Source organism: Pichia membranifaciens (genome assembly GCF_001661235.1).
Source record: "Pichia membranifaciens NRRL Y-2026 unplaced genomic scaffold PICMEscaffold_5, whole genome shotgun sequence".
NCBI classification, from domain to species: Eukaryota; Fungi; Ascomycota; class Pichiomycetes; order Pichiales; family Pichiaceae; genus Pichia; species Pichia membranifaciens.
In genome coordinates this window covers 837,236-858,264 of record NW_017566986.1, presented here as the reverse complement: position 1 = coordinate 858,264, position 21,029 = coordinate 837,236, and the positions used below count along the sequence as shown (strand labels likewise).

Below are 21,029 nucleotides of genomic sequence, written 5' to 3'. Positions count from 1 at the left end.
ACTAGTTGTAACAGTGAATCCAAAAAGAAGATCTTTTTCAATATGGGAACGAAAATTGTGATTAATTATACATATTACTAAAGATTCTTTTATATATTTTTCTTGACTTTACTTTGATAGAAGCTTAAACATTATAAATAACCTTGACCTTGCTCTAAGACTTTTGTACTACGTTGAGCATCTAAAAACAACACTTGACATTCATCAACATCGTCAGAACCAACCTCTTTTCTTCCGCCAATTTGTGCCAATATGTTTGCTGGTGATAACAACTGCAAAGCATATCTGAGAGATGCTCTTGTTGCAACTTCTGATAATTTATCTAGAGCTTCATTAGACACCAAGATACTCTCAATCTTGGATCTCTTGAGAATAATGTTCTTAATCTCATCATAGCTGTAAGCTGACGTCTTGACAATCAACAACCTATCGATCAAATCAGGTGGAATGCCGTGTGGCGATTTTATGTCTTCTGCACCCCTCACTGTTGTCAAGCCTCTGTTGGATGCAAGAATCACCACCGGAGCAATTGTGGACTCCAACGCTCTATTCAAAAATGTGAAACATTCGATATCAAGCATGTTAACTTCATCAATGAACAAAACACCAGGGACTAACTCCGCCACTCCTTGGTCGATATATTTAGAGACCATTCTGTTCACCTCTGTTCTAAGTTTTTCTGTAATCTCGGTTTTACGAGGTTTGAGTAGTTGTCCCATCATTGACAAAATGTCTTGACCACCTTGTGGTCTGGCATTTGCAACATCCAAATCGTGCAATGTGATATCTTGAACAATTTCCTTCTTCTTGTGAACCTCACCCTTAGGCAATGGAACGTATTCTTCCGCCTCTAGATCAAATTCAGTAGCATATGCATCCGATCTACCAACTCTTTTCACAGCACCTGTGTTTGCTTCAATATATATGACATCACCAACTGATACCTTCTCCTTTTGTATTGACTCATATATTGAAGGATCAAGCTTCAAGTTTTTGGTACCCTTAGAAGTTTTTAATCCAACAAGAACGTGTTTGATGGTCTTACCGTAACCACCCAATGGGTTCTCGGCCTCCTCTGGGGTAAGCTCGACGATTTCACCCTCGTAAACTTCTTTGGTTTCTTTGATTCTCAAACCAATTGCTTTTCTAAAGTTCTCCATCAAAGCCTCAGTTTTTTTCACTTCAACAGAATATAATTCTGATCCAACAATGGGGCAAAATGGAACCTTTGGGCCCAATTCTTGCGAAACTGCCAATGCCAATGCGGTCTTACCTGTACCTGGACCGCCGGCAAGCAAAATGGCCTTACCACTCATTTTTTTGGTTTTAATCAAATCGACGACAATACCACATGCTTCACGAGCTTCCTTTTGTCCAACAAATCCATCGTCGATCTGTTTGGCAAATCCACGCTCATCAAGGCCTAGCCCTTTGATATGTGTATGGGCAGCAGTCCGGTTGTCTTTGGTCACGGTCGAGGTCACATTGGCCGTGTTGGCCGGTTGCGCCTCTTCAACTGGTGCTGGCGTTTGTGCTGGGGCTGGTGCTACTTCAGACATCGTTGCTCTTAGTTTGTGAACTACCACATATACCGAAGCCAGCGATGAGTTACCAGTGTGTATGTGTTATGTTCGTGAAACTTTCAGCAACAAAATTTGCCGTTCGTCAAGACTTTTTCCCATCTCCAATCTCGCACTTGTGTGAACCAGGCGAAGCGGCAAAATCCAATAAAGCTACGAGGCTACCACGTTGAACCTAGGTGGTGACTAGGGGGTGACGAAATAAATAAATAGTTAGAGAAAGAGTGCACTACACAAGGTAAATATATAAGTGGTTTGCATGGGCGTTGACAAACGTAGTTTCGGAATAAATCAGAACATCTTAAGAGGTGTAGCACAAGCCGACCGCCTGTGGGAAACGTTGTTTACTCCTCTTTGAATACATAAGGACCTGGCTTTCTGATGACATCAAACTTCATGTGAGAGCCATCAACAAGCTCCCCCTTGTGAGTGCACCATGCCTCGACCTTGTCGAGAGGACGGACTGGACCCACACCCTTTGGAGTACCGGTCAAGATAACATCACCGGGGTACAAAGTCATGATACTGGACATCTTGCTGATGAATTTGTGGATAGGGAAGATCATCAAATCAGTCAAATCGCTCTGTCTGTGTTCGTCGTTAACCTTTAGGTTCAATTCCACTGCGTAAGGATCCACGATCTGGGCCTTGGTGATAAAAGGACTCAATGGCATGAAAGTGTCAAACCCTTTGCCGATGGTCCATGGCAAACCCTTTTTCTTAGCTGCATCCTGGACGTTCCTGGCAGTCATGTCGATGGCTAATGCGTATCCATCGATAGCGTCCAGTGCCTCGTCGGGACCGAACTTGTCGGGGTCCAAGTTCTGGAGCTTCTTACCAATGATACATGCCAACTCAACCTCATGGTGAGCAATGACATTCTCTGGAATCTGGATTGGACCTTGTCCTGGTATGAGGGCAGAGGATCTAGGTTTCAAGAAGAAGAATGGCTCTGTTGGCTTCTGATTATTGAGCTCCTTGATGTGGGCCATATAATTACGGCCTATGCACAAAAATTTTCCAGCATTCTTGATGTAGTTGAATGACATAGCTGACTTGTAGTGATGCTCGTCGATATTTCTACAGAGGCTTTCCCGGGCCCTCTCCGATATTGTAGAGTTGTCGAAGATCAGTTTCGAAGATAGTGGAGAGGCTTTTATAGCGTCGCCAACCGCTGGCGCGATCGGAATTGGAGTCGGAGTAGCAGGGTAGACAGGAACTTGTCGGCAAGTATGCGGGAGTCTATTTGCTCGGCACACCACGGTTAGAAGCAAAGGCGACACAGTGCCTTTAGGTGGGCAGATAAAATACATTTTAAGAACTAAATATGACAGAATTAATTTAAATGTGGAATGGTATGATGTGGTTGGCGGACGGCTGAGCATGGCGGTAGCTCGTCTTCTTGCTCTATCTTCTTCCATCACTGGGAGGTAGAAAGCCTGCCCTGTCTTTCAATGGCCTTGTTGGTAGTATGCGCTACAGCAGCGGCAACGGCGGCCTGGACGTTGGTGCCGGAACCGTTCAGCAGCTGTGGAACCTCATCGGCATTGATGTTTTCCGGACTCTGGTGGGCCTCTGGTATTTGGGCCACATAGTTGGTGGCATTGAGAATCGTGTTCAAGCTCTGGATGCCGCCCACCTGCTCGATCAGAAGAGAACAGTCCCGGTGAGCGTAGAGAATGGTACGTAGTGTGAGGGCATGCTCGCGCAGAGTTCCCACCTGATCACGAAGCAGCTTGTTCTCGGCTTTGTATTCTTCCAAGTCATACTTCATGTTCTCAATCATCTCCTTCTTTCTCTGCCGACATTTCGAAGCAGCCACTCTGTTGCGTTCAAGGAAGTTTTGGCGCTTCTCCTCTTCCGTGGCAGGAGCCTTCTTCTTTGACTTTGCAGACTTGGCCTTGACAGACGAAACACTCTCGGGTGACCCAGTTAAATTTGGAGATGATTCTTCCATCTTCACGCTCTTGGCTCTTTTTGTATCGTGATTTACTTCTGAAGAGCTTGATAACCTTTTCCTGGTGTTGCTGGTAGCAGTAGTGCCTTTTTCTGCTCTTGGCATAGGAATCTCATTGATGTATGAGGACTCATTCATGACGCCTACGTTGAGGCTGGAGTTAGCTAGAGGGATGATAGTGTCTTTGGAAGCAGGAGATACAGATGCCTGATCGCTAGTCGGTCTAATGTTATTTGTGGTTGTGTGAGTTGTAGATGTAGAGCTTTTATGCGAGCGGTTGAATTGTGTGCCATCCACGATTCCCGCTTGCCCATCAACTGATATGCCTCCCTTGATGTTTGCATTGTTCATGTCCTGATGAGTTTGTCCTGGATCTAGGTTCGATAGTGTTTTAACATCCAAATTTCCCAAAGTCGGTATATTGAACCCGGTTAACCCTGTAGACAACGGTTTTCTAATATCGGAACCAACTCCAATAATGTTGCTGGCATTGTTGTTGTTGGTATTTGTCGTATTGTTCGTGTTGTTAGTGGTGTTGGTAATGCTGGTGTTATTAGTGTTGTTGCTTCCGACCGAAAGCGATGATCCGTTCATGGGCATCTGAGAATTTGGGGCCATAGGAAAGTATGAATAGAGAGAGCTATTTTGAAACATGTTGACCCCAGGTGTCAGGCCTGTCCGAATGGAACTCTCGTTCGGAGTTAGACCTGATCTTTTTGCGTTCATGATGAAGTTGTACATCTGCATTGGCTGCTGTTGCTGCTGCTGCTGCTGCTGTTGTAGTAGTTGTGGAGGTTGTGGAGGTTGTGGGGGTTGTGGATGTTGTTGAGCCTGTTGAGGTTGTTGAGTCTGTTGAAGTGCTTGAGCCTGTTGAGGTTGCTGAGGTTGTTGTTGCTGCTGACGTTGATCTAGTGTCAACTTATCTTGCTGCTCAGCATTCGCTGAATCTGAAAGTTGAGCTGCTGTAACATCCATTAAATTATGTGAGTTCGGCTGTTGCATCTGCTGCAGTTGCTGTACTTGAAGTTGTTGCAGCTGCTGCAGCTGCTGTTTGCTGGGTCCTTTTCCTTGATGCTGAGTTTGTTGAATTTGCTGTATCTGCTGTATTTGTTTCTGCAAGTTTTGAAAGTTTTTGTTCTGAATTTGTTGTTGCTGTTGCAACTGCTGTTGGGTCATTGCCAAAGTGTTTGGTGATAAAGCTCCCAAAGAAGCAACATTAAGCGGTGTGTTCTGTTGCTGCAACAGTTGTTGCTGTTGCTGGACGCCGGGGGTCAAAGGAAACAGTGAATTCCAGATACCAGGCGTGGCAATGAACGAGCCACCGCCGGGAGATAAGAAACCAGGCAGAGGAGGCAATACACTTGATGCCATCCTTTTTGTCCCACCCGGAGTTAGTACCGGTGGAGACATCGAGCTGTGATCCAATCTATGCGAAAGATTGAAGGACACGTTGGAAGGTTGCTTTGGCAAGTTTTGCTGGATGTGTTTTACATTGAAGTCTAGTGGTGCCTCATTTTGCTTGATGTTCTGAGAGTGCTGAGAATTAGGGGTATTGGTGTTTGCCACTGAGCTTCTGGAAAGCGATGTGTTACTTTGGGAGTAAGGGAGGATTTCCTGCTGTGGTTGTTGGTTTTGTGAGTCCAGTTGCTGTTTTTGCTGCGGTTGCTGCTGTTGAAGCTGAGGTGGAGGTTGTTGCTGATGCTGATGTTGATGTTGATGCTGATGCTGATGCTGCTTTTTCAAGTGCTGAGCTTGTTTCTGAAGCACAGCGTCCTCATCGTACTTTCGCAGGTTGTTCAACTGCGTATCGCTCTGCGGCTTGATCAGGGGCTTGGAGCCGTCAGCAGCACCGGCGAGGTTCTCTGATATGCCATCTTTGCTGCCGTTAAGCTTCCCCGGGCCAACCTTGCCCGAGATCAGTAACGCATCGTCGTTCTGTGCAAACGACTGCTCAAATGGGTTAGGTTCCAGGTCTAGAGTTTTTGTGTTCGAGAAGGTAGACACAAGATCCGGGTTCGATCGGGAGTTTGTGTTGGAGATGGAGACCATGTTTGTGGTCACAGTGGAGGAAGGCAAAGACATGCCGGTTCAAGTCCGCTGTGCTGCAAAGATAAGAGGAGCAGAGTGGCGCTGGTGAGGCAATGATGATGCAAGATGCAAAGAAAGTATGAGGAAGTAGTGCCGCTGGGTGTGACGCAGTGGACGCTAAATGCAGAAAGTACCCTAGCTCAACCGAAACGAAAATCAGAAATATCAGGATCAGTAAACGCCGTCAATGACTTTCAGGTAGGAAGCCAGAGTGAACGTGTATGCTGATGCAACAACAATAAAAAACGGTTAGATAACGGTACGGAGCCGACAAGCAGGCGCAATGGGGACTCAGGGGTATGATTTCTGATCGATGATCTAATGGGTGCTTCCGAGCGGTATCGGTGAAGGCTGTGGTTATGAAGGTGGTGTAGCAGCTGTAGACGGAGGAAAAGCCAAAAGGGCTAAAGACGGATTAACCTTGGCAAAAGCATTGGGTAGCCATTACATCATATGAAACGAAGGGGGGGGGGATGATGGCGGGCGAGCGTCAGAGGAAAAAAAAGAATCAGCAGGGACAGGAAACAAGGAAAAAAAAGGAAAAAAAGCCGATCGACCCTATGATAACGTAAGCGGTATTTTACTGCTTGTTATATTTTTGTATTGCGATACGAATCCGGGGAAAACCTGGAAAGAGAGAAGCGAAAAGACAGAAAGAAAGGGGCCAGGGCCAGGGCCAGAGAAAGATAAAGGAGGCTCGTGTGGTGGCGACTAGAATGGCTTCCTTGTTTGCCACAATTGGGACTGCCTAGATGGCCTTTGGAACATCTACTCTTTGCACAACACTGCTCGTATAGCCAGTCTTCATGTCTCTAGCTCTGAACCGGAAGATGACGACGAGCGGACATGATGAGCACCCGCTTGCCTACGGGGAAGGCTCTGTCACCAGTACAGGCGTGACGCCACACCACTCCTTGAAGTACTGTGCAATGTACGGAGTTGGGGGAAAGACATCGTTTTTCGGGCCGGACGTTCCGCAGCCTAACAACATCCCGGCGCAGAAGCTTTCGGCGGCGGACTACAACGACTTGGTGGACGTGTGCGGTGACTCTTGGAGAGCGGTGGACTACGCCTGCTGCGACTCGGCCCAGATCGCCCAGTTGAAGACGAACTTGGCGAAGGCAGACGCCTTGATCTCGTCGTGTCCAGCGTGCAAGGAAAACTTCTACCAGCTGTTCTGCCACTTCACGTGCTCGCCGGACCAGTCGCAGTTTGTCGACATCGTGTCCACGCAGACGGCGATGAACGGCAACGAGATTGTTGACGAGCTGAACTTTTTTGTCGACCCGGAGTTTGCGTCTCCGTTCTACGACTCCTGTAAAAGCATCAAGTTTGGTGTCACCAACAGCTATGCAATGGACCTCATTGGCGGTGGCGCCAAAAACTACTCCGAGTTCCTGAAGTTTCTCGGCGACAAAAAACCCCAAATTGGCGGCTCTCCATTCCAGATCAACTACCTATACTCTCTCGACGGCGACGACCAGAGCAGAAACATATCCCTTTTTGAGCTCGACGCACGGGCCTGTAATGACTCCGATCCGAAGTTTGCTTGTGCATGCTCTGACTGCCCGCAGGTATGTCCCTTACTCGAAACACTTCCACACCACGAACAGTGCCAGGTCTACAACATTTCCTGCACATCCTTCACGGTGCTCATATCCTATTTCATAGTATTGTTCTCCTACTTCTCTATTGTCTTCTACCTTAGATACAGAAATAACAGGAAAACGAGAAAGCAAACCTTGCTAACAGACGACAATGATCTGCTAGAAGCTTCAATTTTACAGACTACAGACTCTCCGGAAATTACAGATATCTCTTTTTCTTCCCAGAACACCCTGAACTTGGTGTCATTGCATTCAAGGAAATCATACATCGTTAACAACTATTTGGAGCACTATTTCTATAAATTGGGTTCTTTCTGTGCAACGTACCCCAGTTTGATTTTGTGGACTACGTCAGTTTTTGTTCTATTATTGTCGTCTTGTGCTTACTTTACCCAAATCGAAACCAACCCTGTCAACCTATGGGTAAGTCCAACTGCAGATGCGTTTATTGAGAAGGGTAAATTTGACGAGAGTTTTGGTCCTTTTTACAGAACGCAACAGATCATTATTTCGAACTCAACCGGAGACTCAATTTTACAAGATTACGAGTTTGTACAATGGTGGTTTGAGAAGGAGTCACAAATGATAACCTTGAAAGCCAACGTAAGCATTGACGGATTCGATAATGATGTCACATACGATGATGTCTGCTTCAAACCTTTGGAAGATACCTGTATTTTGGAAAGTTTCACCCAATACTTCAATGGCGATTTAAGTAATCTCCCCGAGAGTTCAGACTGGAAGTCGAAAATATCCAAATGTGCCACTTCTCCAGTGGAATGTCTACCAAGTTTTCAACAGCCCTTGAAGAAATCGTTAGTTTTTGGGGGTGGAAAAACTGATGATGTTTTGAGCTCAAAGGCCATCGTCGTGACGCTATTGAATAACAATGACAACGATCCAAATAGTGATCAAGTGCGCAAAGCTTTTCAATGGGAGACGGCATTGAATGATTTTATCTTAAACAATATCACTGAGGAAGCAAAAGAGTTCGGGGTAGAAGTGAGCTTCATGACCGAAATTTCATTGGAAAAAGAATTGAACAAGTCAACGAATACAGATATCAGAATTATTGTGATATCTTACCTCGTTATGTTTGCTTATGCGTCATACGCATTATTGATAAACCAGAACACCGGTATCTCTTTTGTCAATACATCATTTATTACTCCCTTTGGCAATATATCAGGCAAAAACTTTATACTCCGGTATCTAGCAAAAACAAGATTTTCTTTGGGATTGATAGGTATTCTTATTGTACTTTTCTCAGTATTTTTGTCTGTTGGTTTTTGGAGCTTGTTTGGTTTGAAAGTGACTCTGATAATTGCTGAAGTTATTCCTTTTTTGATTTTGGCTGTTGGTGTCGACAACATTTTTTTGATCACCAACGAGTATTCCAGTATAGAAAAGCTAACCATTACAAATTCTTTGCCAATAAACGAAAAAATTGGTAAGACTATGGCTAATATTGGACCAAGTATTCTGCTCAGCTCTTTGTGCCAATTTATATGTTTCGTATTGGGAAGTTTTGTTGGTATGCCTGCAGTGAAAAACTTTTCGTTATACATTTCAGTTGCGATCATTTTTAACACTTTACTACAGTTGACTGCGTTTGTTTCAGTATTAACACTGGATCAACGTCGTTTAGCAGAAGGAAAATTGGATCTATTGCCTTTTATCAAAATTGAAAGAGATGCAGTGTCTTTACCAGCAGATCCTGCAGACGTCGAGCGTTCTGAAGAGCTGAATAATAATTTGGCTCAAATGTTGAATGAGAGCGACAACAATGATGACGGTTTTATCAAGTCGTTTCTCAAGAACAGCTTTGGTCCTTTAATTTTTAGGCCTGCAGTGAAAAATATTATATTCTTGTTGGTCCTTTCAGTTTTCGGAATATCACTGGCCTTAATCCCAAATTTGAAACTAGGGTTGGATCAAAGAGTTGCGGTGCCGTCAGACTCATACTTGATCCACTATTTTGATGACCTTTACCAATACCTTGATGTGGGGCCACCAATTTACTTTGTTGTTGAAGGTTTAGACGTGACTCAAAAGGCCGAGCAACAAATGCTCTGCAGCAAGTTTACTACGTGTGGTTCATTCTCTTTGGTTAACATCATTGATCAAGAGTACGTGAGGTTCAACGAAAGTACGGTTGCAGAACCTGTTGCAAGTTGGATTGACGATTTCCTATTGTGGTTAAATCCAGATTTGTCCGAATGCTGCTTGTTGAAGAAGAATTCGCCAGATAAATTGTTCTGTCCACCTTTCTCATCTCCAAGAGTTTGTGATAGCTGTTTTGCAAACAGGAAATGGGACTATCAAATGCATGGTTTCCCTGAGGGAGAAGAGTTTATGGAGTTCTTTGAGGCATGGATCGATGCTCCGTCATATCCTTGCCCACTAGGAGGGAAAGCGCCATATTCAAGTTCCGTCTTTTTGGAAGATGGTTACATTAAACGATCCGCTTTTAGAACTTCACATACGCCTTTGAGATCACAGGACGACTTCATCTCAGCATACCACAACTCATTAAGGATTGTTGGTGAAGTGAAGAAGGCAAACCCGGATGTTCAGCTATTTGCCTACTCTCCGTTCTACATTTTTTTTGTTCAATACGAGACAATTAGAAGCCTAACATTTACTTTGTTGAGTGTCGGGTTAATCCTCGTTGGACTTATCATGATGCTCTTACTTGGATCTTTGCGTAACTCAGCTGTTTTTGTTGCAAACTTGATACTCATCATCGTTAGCATACTTGGCTGGATGGTTCTTGCTGACATCTCCCTTAATGCCGTATCACTTGTCAACCTTTTGATTTGCCTAGGGTTGAGTGTGGAATTTTCGGTCCATTTGTTCAAACACTTCAACTTCAACGAAACGCAAACCGAAGGTCCTCGAGACGGCAATAAACGGAGTCGGGCCTACGGATCCTTAATCTACATCGGATCGACCACCCTCGGTGGTATCGCCCTGACAAAACTTATTGGTATAGGAGTGTTGAGTTTCACAAGAAGCAAGATTTTCCGCTTGTACTATTTCAAGATGTGGGTCGGGCTAATAGTCATTGCCTCTGTCCACGCTCTCGTTGTTGCACCACTCTTGCTCAGCATGTTTGGCAGCACTTCTGTGTACGGAAAGAGCAAATGGAGCAGAGTTGTTTGCGACGACATCATTCGCCGCCAACGGGAGACTCTGAACTAGCAGCCACAACCCCGTCCTCTAAATTCCTTTCCCCAGACCTCAGCGTCTGGATGTATAATTATGTAACGTAACGTACACTCTCCACATTTCAAACGTGTTGAAAAGAAAAGTGAGAAAGAGAGAGAGCGCTGTCCAGTGAGAGGGTGCACATCAAAAATGCTTGGTGTAGCACAAGAAACGAAAACGGTTAGGAACAAGGATGTTGCGAGTATTACTTTCGAAAGTGGAGACCTTTTCTTAGCCTACAATATAGCAGAGCAGGCACAGGAGATTACATATCAAGTATATGGTACAATACGGTCTTGCATGTATATATAGTACAGAGAGTGTTTCCAAAAGCAACCCCAGATCCAGACCCAGACCTAGACCGGAGACCAACATTAAAGGTTTTCACAACGTCACAGTACTTCACAGAGTCGACATATATAAGGCCTTGCAAGTGAGATGTTCACTCCTTTGAAGTCCACACAGGCGATACCACATTCGCATCCATACCCGCCATCTGATTCACCTACATCTTCCTCACCGGGCTCTCCCTCATTCCCCTCCGGAAAAAATGGCAAAGACACAGAAGATAGGAGAACCAGCAGCAATCATGACACAAACAACAACACAAATACAACAGAAAACAAAGGAACAGAGAATATACCCTCAATATGGGCCTGTGCCTTGGCTGGAGGTCTTGGAGGGTTGATCGGCGATTCTTCAATGCACTCACTCGATACAGTGAAAACTCGACAACAGGGAGCATCTCATATAAACAAATACCGTGGAACCTGGGCTGCATATGGTACCATTTTCCGAGAAGAAGGAATCTTTCGTGGCTTATATGGTGGATACAGTGCTGCCATGCTAGGATCTTTGCCTTCTTCAGCCGTCTTCTTTCTGTCCTATGAGGCTATCAAACGATATGAGGTCAACGAACTCGGGATACCAGAAACGCCTGCTTTTTTGGCGGCTGGGTTCTTGGGCGATTTATTTTCAAGTGTGTTTTACGTGCCGTCTGAGGTGTTGAAGACAAGACTGCAATTGCAAGGTAGACACAACAATGCCCATTTCAAATCTGGATATAACTATAAAGGGTTCATAGATGCTGCGGCCACCATAATTCGAACTGAAGGACCAGGAACCTTGTTTTATGGATACAAAGCTACGCTGACTAGAGACTTGCCATTTTCGGCCTTCCAATTCACATTCTATGAAAACTTCCGCCAATGGGCTTTCCAGCTAACTGGCACTCATGGGAAAGTCGATTCATTTAAACAAGCAGAAACAATATCATTACCCCTGTATGCTGAACTTTTAACTGGTGCAGCAGCGGGTGGTTTAGCAGGTATTCTCACTACTCCTTTGGATGTGGTGAAAACAAGAATGCAGACACAGAATGGTACCTCTGGTGTCATTCTAAAATCAACCTCGATCATTTCCAGTTTGAGAACCATTTATACAGTGCAAGGTGTGTCGGGTCTCTTTTCTGGAGTAGCACCCCGTTTTGTGTGGACGAGTATGCAAAGTTCCGTCATGCTTCTGTTATATCAAGTATTCTTGAAAGCGTTCAGCACAGGTGAACTGGACCTGGAAGGGTAAGTATACCTTTTACAAGATTCTCAACAAAATATTCATAGCTGAAGAGTGCAAATTCGTGAATTAGAATAATTAGTGTAGTCATCAATATTATTACTATCTCATCCCATTGCCAACTCAAACATTGGTTACTTGTACATTGATAACATAAGCAAAATCCATACCTAGATCCAATATCAGACTTATTGCATAAAAAACATGTCAATATCTCTCTTCTATTTATTTACTACCATTCAGTTTATTTATTCATTTATAAATTTAAATATTTATACACTTTTTTGTATAATTATCGGTAAAAAGATCTGATTCTAACAAAGTTTGTCACTATTCAGCAACGCTCGAAAACCTTGTATAAACCAGGCAAGCTTGCAATTTCAATAACATCACGAACCAAATTATCGGTAGCTAAGAACTTACGCTTAACAATGGGTAACAAGAGATTTTCAAAATCGTCGGCAACTTTACGTTTTCTTTGCTCCAAATCATTACGATCATCACTGTCATCATCGCTTATTGACTCAGGTACATAAAACAAAGCTATTTGCCTTAATATTCCTCCCAAACATGCCTTTTCATCATTCCAGTCTATCTTGGATATCACACGAAACAAAAACAAGCTCAACTTATTCCAGCTGGGTATATATCCTTTTACGAGCAAAGGCAAACTTCGAAGTTTTGGGTTTTCTGAGTCCGTCGTATCAATATCAACACTGAAATATTCATCCCACATTTCCCGCATATCAACAAAACAAGTTTGAACGAGTTCATCCAAAGCTGGCAATTTCTCTAAATTATTCTGCTTGCAATAAATTTTGGAAAAATCTTGGTTTTCATAAATTTCTGATCTAATTAGTTTTTTGATATCAATCCCATCGGTGTTAGCAAGCTCTATTTTACCAAAACCTGCAAAATCAGCAAGACCAATATGATAGAACAACTCGGCGCACAAACTTGCATAATCAACAAGGTAAAGGCGCACGTCATGTTGGACACAACAGAGCCGTTTATCATAATCTGCAATTCCTACATAGGTATGCTGTGCAAAAAGCTGAGTTAGCTGACGATTACCACGTTCTTGAAGTTCTTGACGTAATGAACGGATTGACAACAAAGTCAAAGGCTTTCTTTGCCTTTTCTCTATATTTGTCTTCAAGATTTTAGATGAACTGATGTCTTCTGGCTCCTCACTTCGCTGAAGCGTATTCTCATCACTGTCAGCATCATCATTAGGAACATTGATATCGACAATATCTTCCTTATCTTCAACTAGAGTGGGGTCTATAGAATTCGATAGTTTCTGTGATGATTGGGAATTTTGAGAAGGTTTAACGAAATTGTTCAAAGTTGTTTGATTATAATCTGTTCTTACCAATTCATGTTCATAAGGTTTTCGAAATTGAGAAAGAGGTAACTGTTTCGTCTTTTCTTTCACGATAGTTTCTGGATAAGTAAACTTTGACCGCTTATTTCTTCTTTCTTCAACATCATCTTCAATCTTTCGAGTGTTTGTGAGAACCTGTTGAGTTAAAAACTCTCTAGAAGAATCTAGCTTCGACAATATTTGATCAATGGATAATACGATCTGTTCTATTATTTCATCCTCATTTAAAAATCTGACCTCTCGTTTTGTCGGGTGCACGTTCACGTCAACATTTTGAGGTCTGATCTCAAGTGACAAGTAAACAAACGGTTTGTGACCTTTAGGTAAGTAAGTCGAATATAATGAGTTGATTGCCCGTTTCAAAGGTTCACAGATAACTAATCTATTGTTAATAAAAAAAATTGGCTGAATCGCTTTTCTATTCTCAAAACTAGTATTACTTATCATTCCGTGACATTTGTTCAAGCCGAACTCTTCATCAAATTTTTTATCTATTTCTATGTTGACAGGTATCAGATTGTTTGCTATGTTGGATCCATATATGGACCGAATTCGATCTTTCCTGTTTGCAGTTTTTCGGATCATTAGATCCAAGCCGGTCCCACTCAAGCGTTGGCAGTTGAACCCAACATTCTCAACATGAATTGAGTAATTACTAACGACGTCCAAAATTTTGGCATATTCTTCTGTTGCACCTTTTAAAGCACGTAACCTCGAAGGAACATTGTAAAACATATCCTCGACTACTAGAATTGTTCCCGTTTTACCTGCAACAGGTTTGATGCCATCATCAAAACCTCCAACAAGTTCACCCTCCCTATATGTTGTCTTCCAAGCACACTCATCCTGCGCAGTTTTAGTAATGACACTTAGTCGTGCAATATGTGAAATGCTTGCAAGAGCTTCACCACGAAATCCGTATGTTGAAATTTCTCGGAGATCATCAAACGCCACCAATTTTGAGGTAGTGAAACGTTCACATAAAATTGGTAAGTCTTCCTTATTGATTCCTGTACCATTATCTGTAATTTGAAGAAGTTTTAGTCCACCCTCTTTGACCATTATCTCAACCTGGGAGGCACCTGCATCTATAGCGTTCTCAAGCAATTCTTTCAAAGCATTTGATGGGGCAATAATGATTTCTCCAGCTGCAATGAGGTTTACCACACTCTTAGCTAGTGGTAAAATGCGTCGTTTTTCTCCTTCCGTCATCTTTGTTATAGCAGGTTTATGTCAAAGCTGACTTAAATAAGGAAAGTAAGTAAGCGTACAAAAGTTGTTCGATATCTACTTGAACCTGCAAGAAGATAGTTGAAGACGCGTCAAAGTTTGTTGCGCACTTCCCTGAAAAATAAGCCTTCACTAAAGGAAATAAAAAAGGATAGCTCTGGTCTCATGTTTGATCTCTGACTGCATAAGCATTGGATCATTCCTTATGCTGTCGATCTATTTGGATTTATGACTAATTATTGATGTTTTTGAGAATCATGGAATTTGATTAATTGGGATAATAGTAATATTTTTTTTTTGAACTACAAGCAAATAAAAAGCAAATGACTCTTTCCTTGCCACAAATAGTAGCTAAAGAAAATCGAGACAATACTCTGTTTATCTTTTATGCCAACCTTTTGGATGAAAGTGTGGACATTAACGAATCTAAGGTGGTTCAGCTCCTTCGTGATGATTTCAAATTTGAGTTGCTGCTCAGAAACTTGAGTTTACCGCATCAACTGAAAGTGAGAAACATAAAGAGTGAGCTAGATAGGGATGTCAAAATTATCAATATGCTTATTCTGAAATATATATTGAAAAGATATGAAGCAGGAAATGTTCATAGCAACGAATGGGAGGAGTCTAAAAATGAGTATGGAAAGCCGAGTCTCAAACATAGAAACTATCAATATAATATTTCCGATGAGATAGGTATGGTATGTCTTGCCATCGGGTTTAACGAAAAATTAAACTCAGAAGTTGGAATTGACTTGGCAAACCCAGATGACATTCAACGATTTGGAATGTCTGATTTGCGAAGTTTTTACGAAAACGATTTCAGATCGATTTTTGGGGCGAAGGAAATTCTAGAGCTGGATCGATCATTTGGTGATCTTACTTATGATGAACAATTACAAAGGCTCACGCAGATTTGGGCCTTGAAAGAAAGTTTTTGCAAGTACCTCGGAGTGGGCATTACCGCTGGGATGGAGAATTTTGAGTTTCCTAAGCCAAAGAAACCTTCAGTTATTGAAGGTGGTGTTGAAGGCAGCAAAGATTTATTCCAGGTTGTTGCACGTGATATTGAGATGAATTTCACTGGGGTTGTTGATGTAAGGAATGGGTGTTTCCAACTTCCACAAAGTAAGCTCATATGCTCAGTGTTTGGTGACTACAAAAAGGCATGTTTGGTGAAAGTCGATGTTGGCAATATCATAAAGGAGTTTACACAATGAGATGGAAAGAAAAATTATCGAAAAGAAAGACACATCTTGAAAGAAAGAAGTAGAAAGTGTTGTTAAAATATCTATAGACGTGATAGTAAAATTAGTCCAGTTTGAACACCTGTTCACAGAAATGTCTGATCACTGTTTTCCCTTCTTCGAAAGTTGGGTCTTCGTGTCTCACGATTGCAGCTGCATGAGTTGCGTTTGTTTTCGTGATGTAGATTGGGTATTTGGACCATTCAAGCTGGTTCAAATTCTTAATGATTTCCCTCTGGTGGGGAGACATGTTTAATCTGAAAGACTCCAATACCTGGTAGTATTCGAAGGCTTCTTTCTTTGTTTTCCCTAATAACTTGTAGTCGCTTTCCCAATCTGTGATATCGTCTATTGGTATTGAGCAAAGCTTACTGATGGATGTGACCAAAGTTTTATCACCTTGGGATTGTTGGTTGAAGATAGACTGATTCATGTTGTTCGAAGATGTGATTGCATCGAACACGGAGTCTAAGAAAAAATCTCCTTGGTCGTGGAGATCGTTTTCGAGCTTGTTGAGTTCGTTGCTATACCCCTCGCTGAGAGATCTTGACAGAGTGGGCTTTAGCAAAGGCGTCGAAGATGCAGAGTGGATTGGAATAGCGTTTGAGACAGTTGTTGCGACCTGGTCTACAATATTGTAGATGCAGAAGTTATCTTTTAGCCTAGAGGACTCTCTGGTGACTCTGAAAAAAGAGGTGAAGAGCTGTAGGACGTTGAACAAAACGAACCAAGTCATCCACATTGGCACATAGATAAAGGTGTTAAAGAGCAAGATCAGCCACTTGAGTTTTCGGTAAAAGAAGTTTTTCAAATAATCCTCCTCCTGTTTTGCCACCTGGGCGTATTTTGCCAGCTTCTTTTCATTTTCGTAGTTGATCAAACCAGTAAACTTGATTGGTTTGTTGACGTCTAGGATGATTGGAGCAAAAGCGTCAAGGAAGGACAACTCAAATTTTGAGCCGTTGGCGAAGTTAATGAACCCGTCATGGTCTATCAAGACCTCGGGGTTTTTGTCTAAGATCTCAAACGGGTTGATGTAGGAAATCCCAGAACTCCACCAGGAGGTCCGGATGTCTGCTCTGATGTTTGAGTATAGAGAGCGGTATTTAAATTTCTTCAAGCCCTGGACAAAGATCGAGTTCTCCGTGGCCATCAGCTTGAGCAAGGGAACCTTCTCGTCCGAGTGCTCTAGGTGGACGGCGTCTTTCAAAAACATATGTTTGCCGCTGTTGCCCAAAAGATACGGCACCATGTTGTTAAAACATTTGATGCTCAGCGAGTCTCCCGGGGTCAACACGCCCACGTGCGGCGAACAGAAGGTGACGAAGTTGATCGGGGAGATGCTTTCGAAGTACTTTCTGTAGGTGAGCATTCCGATGGCGAAGCGGGCAATGAGCCCACCAAGCGAGTAGCCGATGAGGGAGAACTCAGTGACGAGAAGCCCGTCTCTCGTTCTGAGCTGAGCCGTCTCCTCCAGGATCTCGTCCACGACCCTGGCGCCGCAGAGGTCGATGCCGTCGTACGTCTTGAACTTCTCGTTCGACTTGGTTTTGTAGATCGCAAACCGCTTCTCCGGGTAGGCTGCCGCGAGGCTCTCTTGCAGCAATTCCTCGAGGTAGCTAAAATGGTCAGAGGTGCCCCACAACCCGTGGGATAGCACAATCAAATGGCATTCCTGCAGCTGGGACACTGGGGGAGAGGACATTCAAGAGATACCGAGGTATAAGCAGCTGTACGTGCTGGTCGCCGTATAAAGGGGTGCAGAGCAGACAGATATAGACAGAGCGGTGAAGAGGACCGAACTGATCTGTGGTAGGGTTGCCAGAAGTAGAAGATCAACTGGGGAACGCTGCAGCAACAAAGTCCGGCAAAAATATGTAGCAACGGAGGCTGGCAGGGGGTTAGGCCAAGCAAAAAGACCACGCAAAACCTCCTTCCCCAGGGCAAAACAGCAACAGTTCAAAAGCAACCCCAGGCAGCATCAGAGCCAGAAGGCGGCAGGGAGGTCCTGAAGAAGGCACAGGGGTCGTCTGACGACAGCGGCCTGTGGTGAAGAAAAGCCCGAATGTGCCAGAAGCGGAATGCTCAGCTCTTATCGCCCGCACAGCCTCCCGCGCCGGCAGGGGACGCCCAGAGACACAAAACAGTTGCATCGCCGGCCGCGCTTTGTTTGCCGCCGCGGCGCGGCTGCGTCAGCGGGGCAGCAGCAGACCAGAATGCGGAGAAAAAAGGGCGGCATTTCCAATCGACGCGTCGGCGCCTTTTTTCCGATTTTCGCATTTCCGCCAGATTTTATTTCCGATAGAGCAGCAGCGCCCTTTCCGGGCCGACCGGTTCATCCCGTGCCTGCAAACGGTCGGGACTGCATGTGGCCAGGCTGTACAGGACAGACAGTGTACAAGGAGGGCTGCCTGCCGTTGCAGACGTGACAAGAACGGTTTATTCCTCCGTGTGGTCATGTAGCGGGTGTTGCTGTCGGTGCTGTTTCTGTGTCTGTGTCTTGCTTTGTCACGGCAGAACACAACACAACTCGACTCGTCCACACAATGATTTTCTCACGGCCGATCCGGCTGCTCGGAATCAATTCGACGTCTGCCACGAGACGCTACTCGTCCCAGCGATACCGGGGCTTTGCCAAGCCGGGTGTGTTGCTGTCTGCGTTGCGTGCAGCTGGCCCGGCGGGGCTTCACAGCGGCAGGAAGCCGTTCTCGTTCTCCGCCGCCGCTTGCAGCGGCGGCTCCACCCAGCCTTCCAACTCCGAACCGCCCCACGTTCCTGCGAAAATCGTCCCTCCCCCGGAGAAGAAGCACGAGAGCAGTCCGGGGCGGTACAGCTTTGTCAAAAAGTCGTTCAGGTTCTTCATCGTCGGCAGCGGGGTCATAAGCGGGTCCTTGCTTCTTGTCTTGGGCTCGTTCTTCATCTATGACTACACCACGTACTCCCCGCCCGAGGTGCCGCAAAACCTTTTGATTCCGTTCGACTCGCTGAACCCTCCTATTGGCGGTCCGGAAAACCTTCCGATTCTCGTGAAAAACCTCGACTCTTACGACTCCGCCTCCAAGATCAGCGACATGCAGAAGAAGAAGCTAGTCATCCTTGGCTGTGGGTGGGGTGCAGTCTCGCTGCTACGCCAATTGAGCAAAGACGAATACGACGTTACTGTCATCTCGCCAACCAACTACTTTCTATTCACGCCAATGCTCCCCTGTGCCGCCGTTGGCACCTTGGATATTAAGACCTTGATGGAGAGTATTAGGTCTTTGATTAACAACATCAACGGCCATTATCTGCATGCAAAGGCCGAGCGAGTCGAGTTTTCGGAGAAGCTGGTCAAGGTCCAGGACATGGAGACAAGCAAGTATTTCTATGTTCCTTATGACAAGTTGGTTGTAGCAGTCGGGTGCACCTCGAATAATCACGGAGTGAAAGGTTTGGAGTACACCCACCGCTTGAAAACCGCAGAAGACGCCTTGACTATCAGACGGAAACTTTTGCGCAATTTTGAACAAGCCTGTTTGCCTACCACTTCCGACGCAGAGAGGAAAAAACTTTTATCTTTTGTTGTCTGTGGTGCCGGGCCAACGGGTGTTGAGGTTGCTGCAGAAATCTTTGATCTCATCAACGAAGATCTGCCACGGTTGTATCCAAAGATCTTGCGACAAGAAGTTTCTATTCATATCATCCAGTCTAGATCCCACATTTTGAACACCTATGACAAGAAAATCTCGGAGTATGCAATGGACAGATTTAGCAATGATAGCATCGACTTGTTGGTGAATTCCAGAGTCAATGAGATCTTACCGGACAAGGTGATTTTCAACCAAAAGAAAGAAAACGGTGAAATTGAGCAAAGAGAAATCCCATATGGCTTATGTCTCTGGTCTACGGGAATTGGACTCAATGATCTCACAAAGCAGCTTTCAGACGACCTTAAACCTTTCCAAAGAAACAAAAGAGCATTAGAAACAGACTCTCATTTACGGGTCATTGGGGCCCCCTATGGTGATATCTATGCCATCGGTGATTGCTCAACCGTTCGGACGGATATCGGCGATCATTGTGAGGACTATGTTAGACAGTTTATTCTCAACCATAAGTCAATTAGAGAAAGAGATGAGAGTAAGCTCATCACCGACGCAGATATTAAAAATTTTGAAATCACCCATTCACAGCTAAAAGGTTTATGTTCTGAAATTGCAAAGCACAATCCTTTGGCCTTGGAAGCTTTACTATTAGCAGAAGAGTTGGTTTGCAAGTATGATAAGGAAAATACCGGAAAACTAAAATTCAAGGACTTGAAAATGCTATTTAAAGAGGTGGATTCAAAAGTCACTGCCCTACCTGCAACCGCACAGAGGGCTCATCAAGAGGGAAACTATTTAGGAAAAAAATTGTCCAAGCTTGCCCTCGCTGAAGAGAACTTTCTTCAACATGATATCCATAATGGAGATATTGATGATGCCGTCTCGAAGCCTTTCAAATATAAACATTTGGGTTCTTTGGCCTATTTAGGAAACTCCGCAGTTTTCGACCTACCAGGACATTCTCTTTTTGGAGGATTGGTTGCTATGTACTTGTGGAGATCTGTTTACTTTGCACAAAGTGTAAGTATTAGGATTAGAGTCTTGATGTTCTTTGACTGGGTGAAGAGAGGTATTTTCGGCAGAGACACCATCACCGTCTGAAGTCAGCTTTTTACCAGCTGAGCATCCGCCTTCGCGGCTCGTTTTTTATTTACTAATTTGGTATAAAGCACTATCATTTTGGATACTTATTTATTCTATCTTTTTTTCCCTAACATGAGCGCTGGCCAAAAGAGGAAACTAAGAATTGCCCCCACATTCCAAAACTTCGATTCGACGCCCGATTGCCTTTTCTCATCGGTGGATGTTTTCCTTTTTCTTTAATCCTTGCTCTACTATATCTCTTCTTTCCCTTTTCTTCCCTATATTATATTTTCCTTCTAAGATAACTTTCTTGTATCTGTGATAGGAATCAAGAATTAACTGAATAGGATATCACCCATTCAGATCATAAAGCTGTCTGCTGGTTAGTAAAAGAAGCGTAAAAAAATAAAACATAAACTTACAAAAAGTACAAAACAAATACATAAAAAAAAGTAAAACTCAAAAACTAAAAAACTATAAAGTCCAA

General features: G+C 43.9%; 9 protein-coding genes across 9 annotated transcripts; 4 read left to right on the top strand and 5 right to left on the bottom strand.

Annotated features, from left to right (window-relative positions):
- Nucleotides 1-36: 36 nt before the first annotated feature.
- On the bottom strand, nt 37-1,586 carry PICMEDRAFT_17737 (hypothetical protein). The gene has a single exon (XM_019161718.1). The coding sequence runs from the start codon at nt 1,557-1,559 to the stop codon at nt 132-134; it is 1,428 nt and encodes a 475-aa protein (XP_019016359.1). The 5' UTR covers nt 1,560-1,586; the 3' UTR covers nt 37-131.
- A 338-nt stretch (nt 1,587-1,924) lies between these two features.
- Nucleotides 1,925-2,629, bottom strand: PICMEDRAFT_74016 (hypothetical protein; the record flags this gene model as incomplete). The annotated part of the gene is made up of 1 exon (XM_019164647.1): nt 1,925-2,629. One exon carries the CDS (start codon nt 2,627-2,629, stop codon nt 1,925-1,927), a length of 705 nt encoding a protein of 234 aa, XP_019016358.1.
- Nucleotides 2,630-3,000: 371 nt separating this feature from the next.
- PICMEDRAFT_12976 (hypothetical protein) lies at nt 3,001-5,619 on the bottom strand (the record flags this gene model as incomplete). Its single annotated transcript, XM_019159993.1, has 1 exon — nt 3,001-5,619. One exon carries the CDS (start codon nt 5,617-5,619, stop codon nt 3,001-3,003), a length of 2,619 nt encoding a protein of 872 aa, XP_019016357.1.
- Nucleotides 5,620-6,455: 836 nt separating this feature from the next.
- On the top strand, nt 6,456-10,550 carry PICMEDRAFT_54890 (hypothetical protein; the record flags this gene model as incomplete). Its single annotated transcript, XM_019163180.1, has 3 exons — nt 6,456-8,370; nt 8,422-8,930; nt 8,964-10,550. 3 exons carry the CDS (start codon nt 6,456-6,458, stop codon nt 10,434-10,436), a joined length of 3,897 nt encoding a protein of 1,298 aa, XP_019016356.1. The 3' UTR covers nt 10,437-10,550.
- Nucleotides 10,551-10,678: 128 nt separating this feature from the next.
- PICMEDRAFT_17733 (hypothetical protein) lies at nt 10,679-12,344 on the top strand. Its single transcript, XM_019161717.1, has one exon. It carries the CDS (start codon nt 10,881-10,883, stop codon nt 12,021-12,023), a length of 1,143 nt encoding a protein of 380 aa, XP_019016355.1. The 5' UTR covers nt 10,679-10,880; the 3' UTR covers nt 12,024-12,344.
- On the bottom strand, nt 12,235-14,634 carry PICMEDRAFT_17732 (hypothetical protein). The gene has a single exon (XM_019161716.1). It carries the CDS (start codon nt 14,611-14,613, stop codon nt 12,349-12,351), a length of 2,265 nt encoding a protein of 754 aa, XP_019016354.1. The 5' UTR covers nt 14,614-14,634; the 3' UTR covers nt 12,235-12,348.
- A 204-nt stretch (nt 14,635-14,838) lies between these two features.
- On the top strand, nt 14,839-16,099 carry PICMEDRAFT_17731 (hypothetical protein). Its single transcript, XM_019161715.1, has one exon. It carries the CDS (start codon nt 14,955-14,957, stop codon nt 15,846-15,848), a length of 894 nt encoding a protein of 297 aa, XP_019016353.1. The 5' UTR covers nt 14,839-14,954; the 3' UTR covers nt 15,849-16,099.
- PICMEDRAFT_17730 (hypothetical protein) lies at nt 15,470-17,869 on the bottom strand. Its single transcript, XM_019161714.1, has one exon. The coding sequence runs from the start codon at nt 17,578-17,580 to the stop codon at nt 15,940-15,942; it is 1,641 nt and encodes a 546-aa protein (XP_019016352.1). The 5' UTR covers nt 17,581-17,869; the 3' UTR covers nt 15,470-15,939.
- Nucleotides 17,870-18,312: 443 nt separating this feature from the next.
- PICMEDRAFT_17729 (hypothetical protein) lies at nt 18,313-20,824 on the top strand. Its single transcript, XM_019161712.1, has one exon. The coding sequence runs from the start codon at nt 18,422-18,424 to the stop codon at nt 20,558-20,560; it is 2,139 nt and encodes a 712-aa protein (XP_019016351.1). The 5' UTR covers nt 18,313-18,421; the 3' UTR covers nt 20,561-20,824.
- Nucleotides 20,825-21,029: the final 205 nt, after the last annotated feature.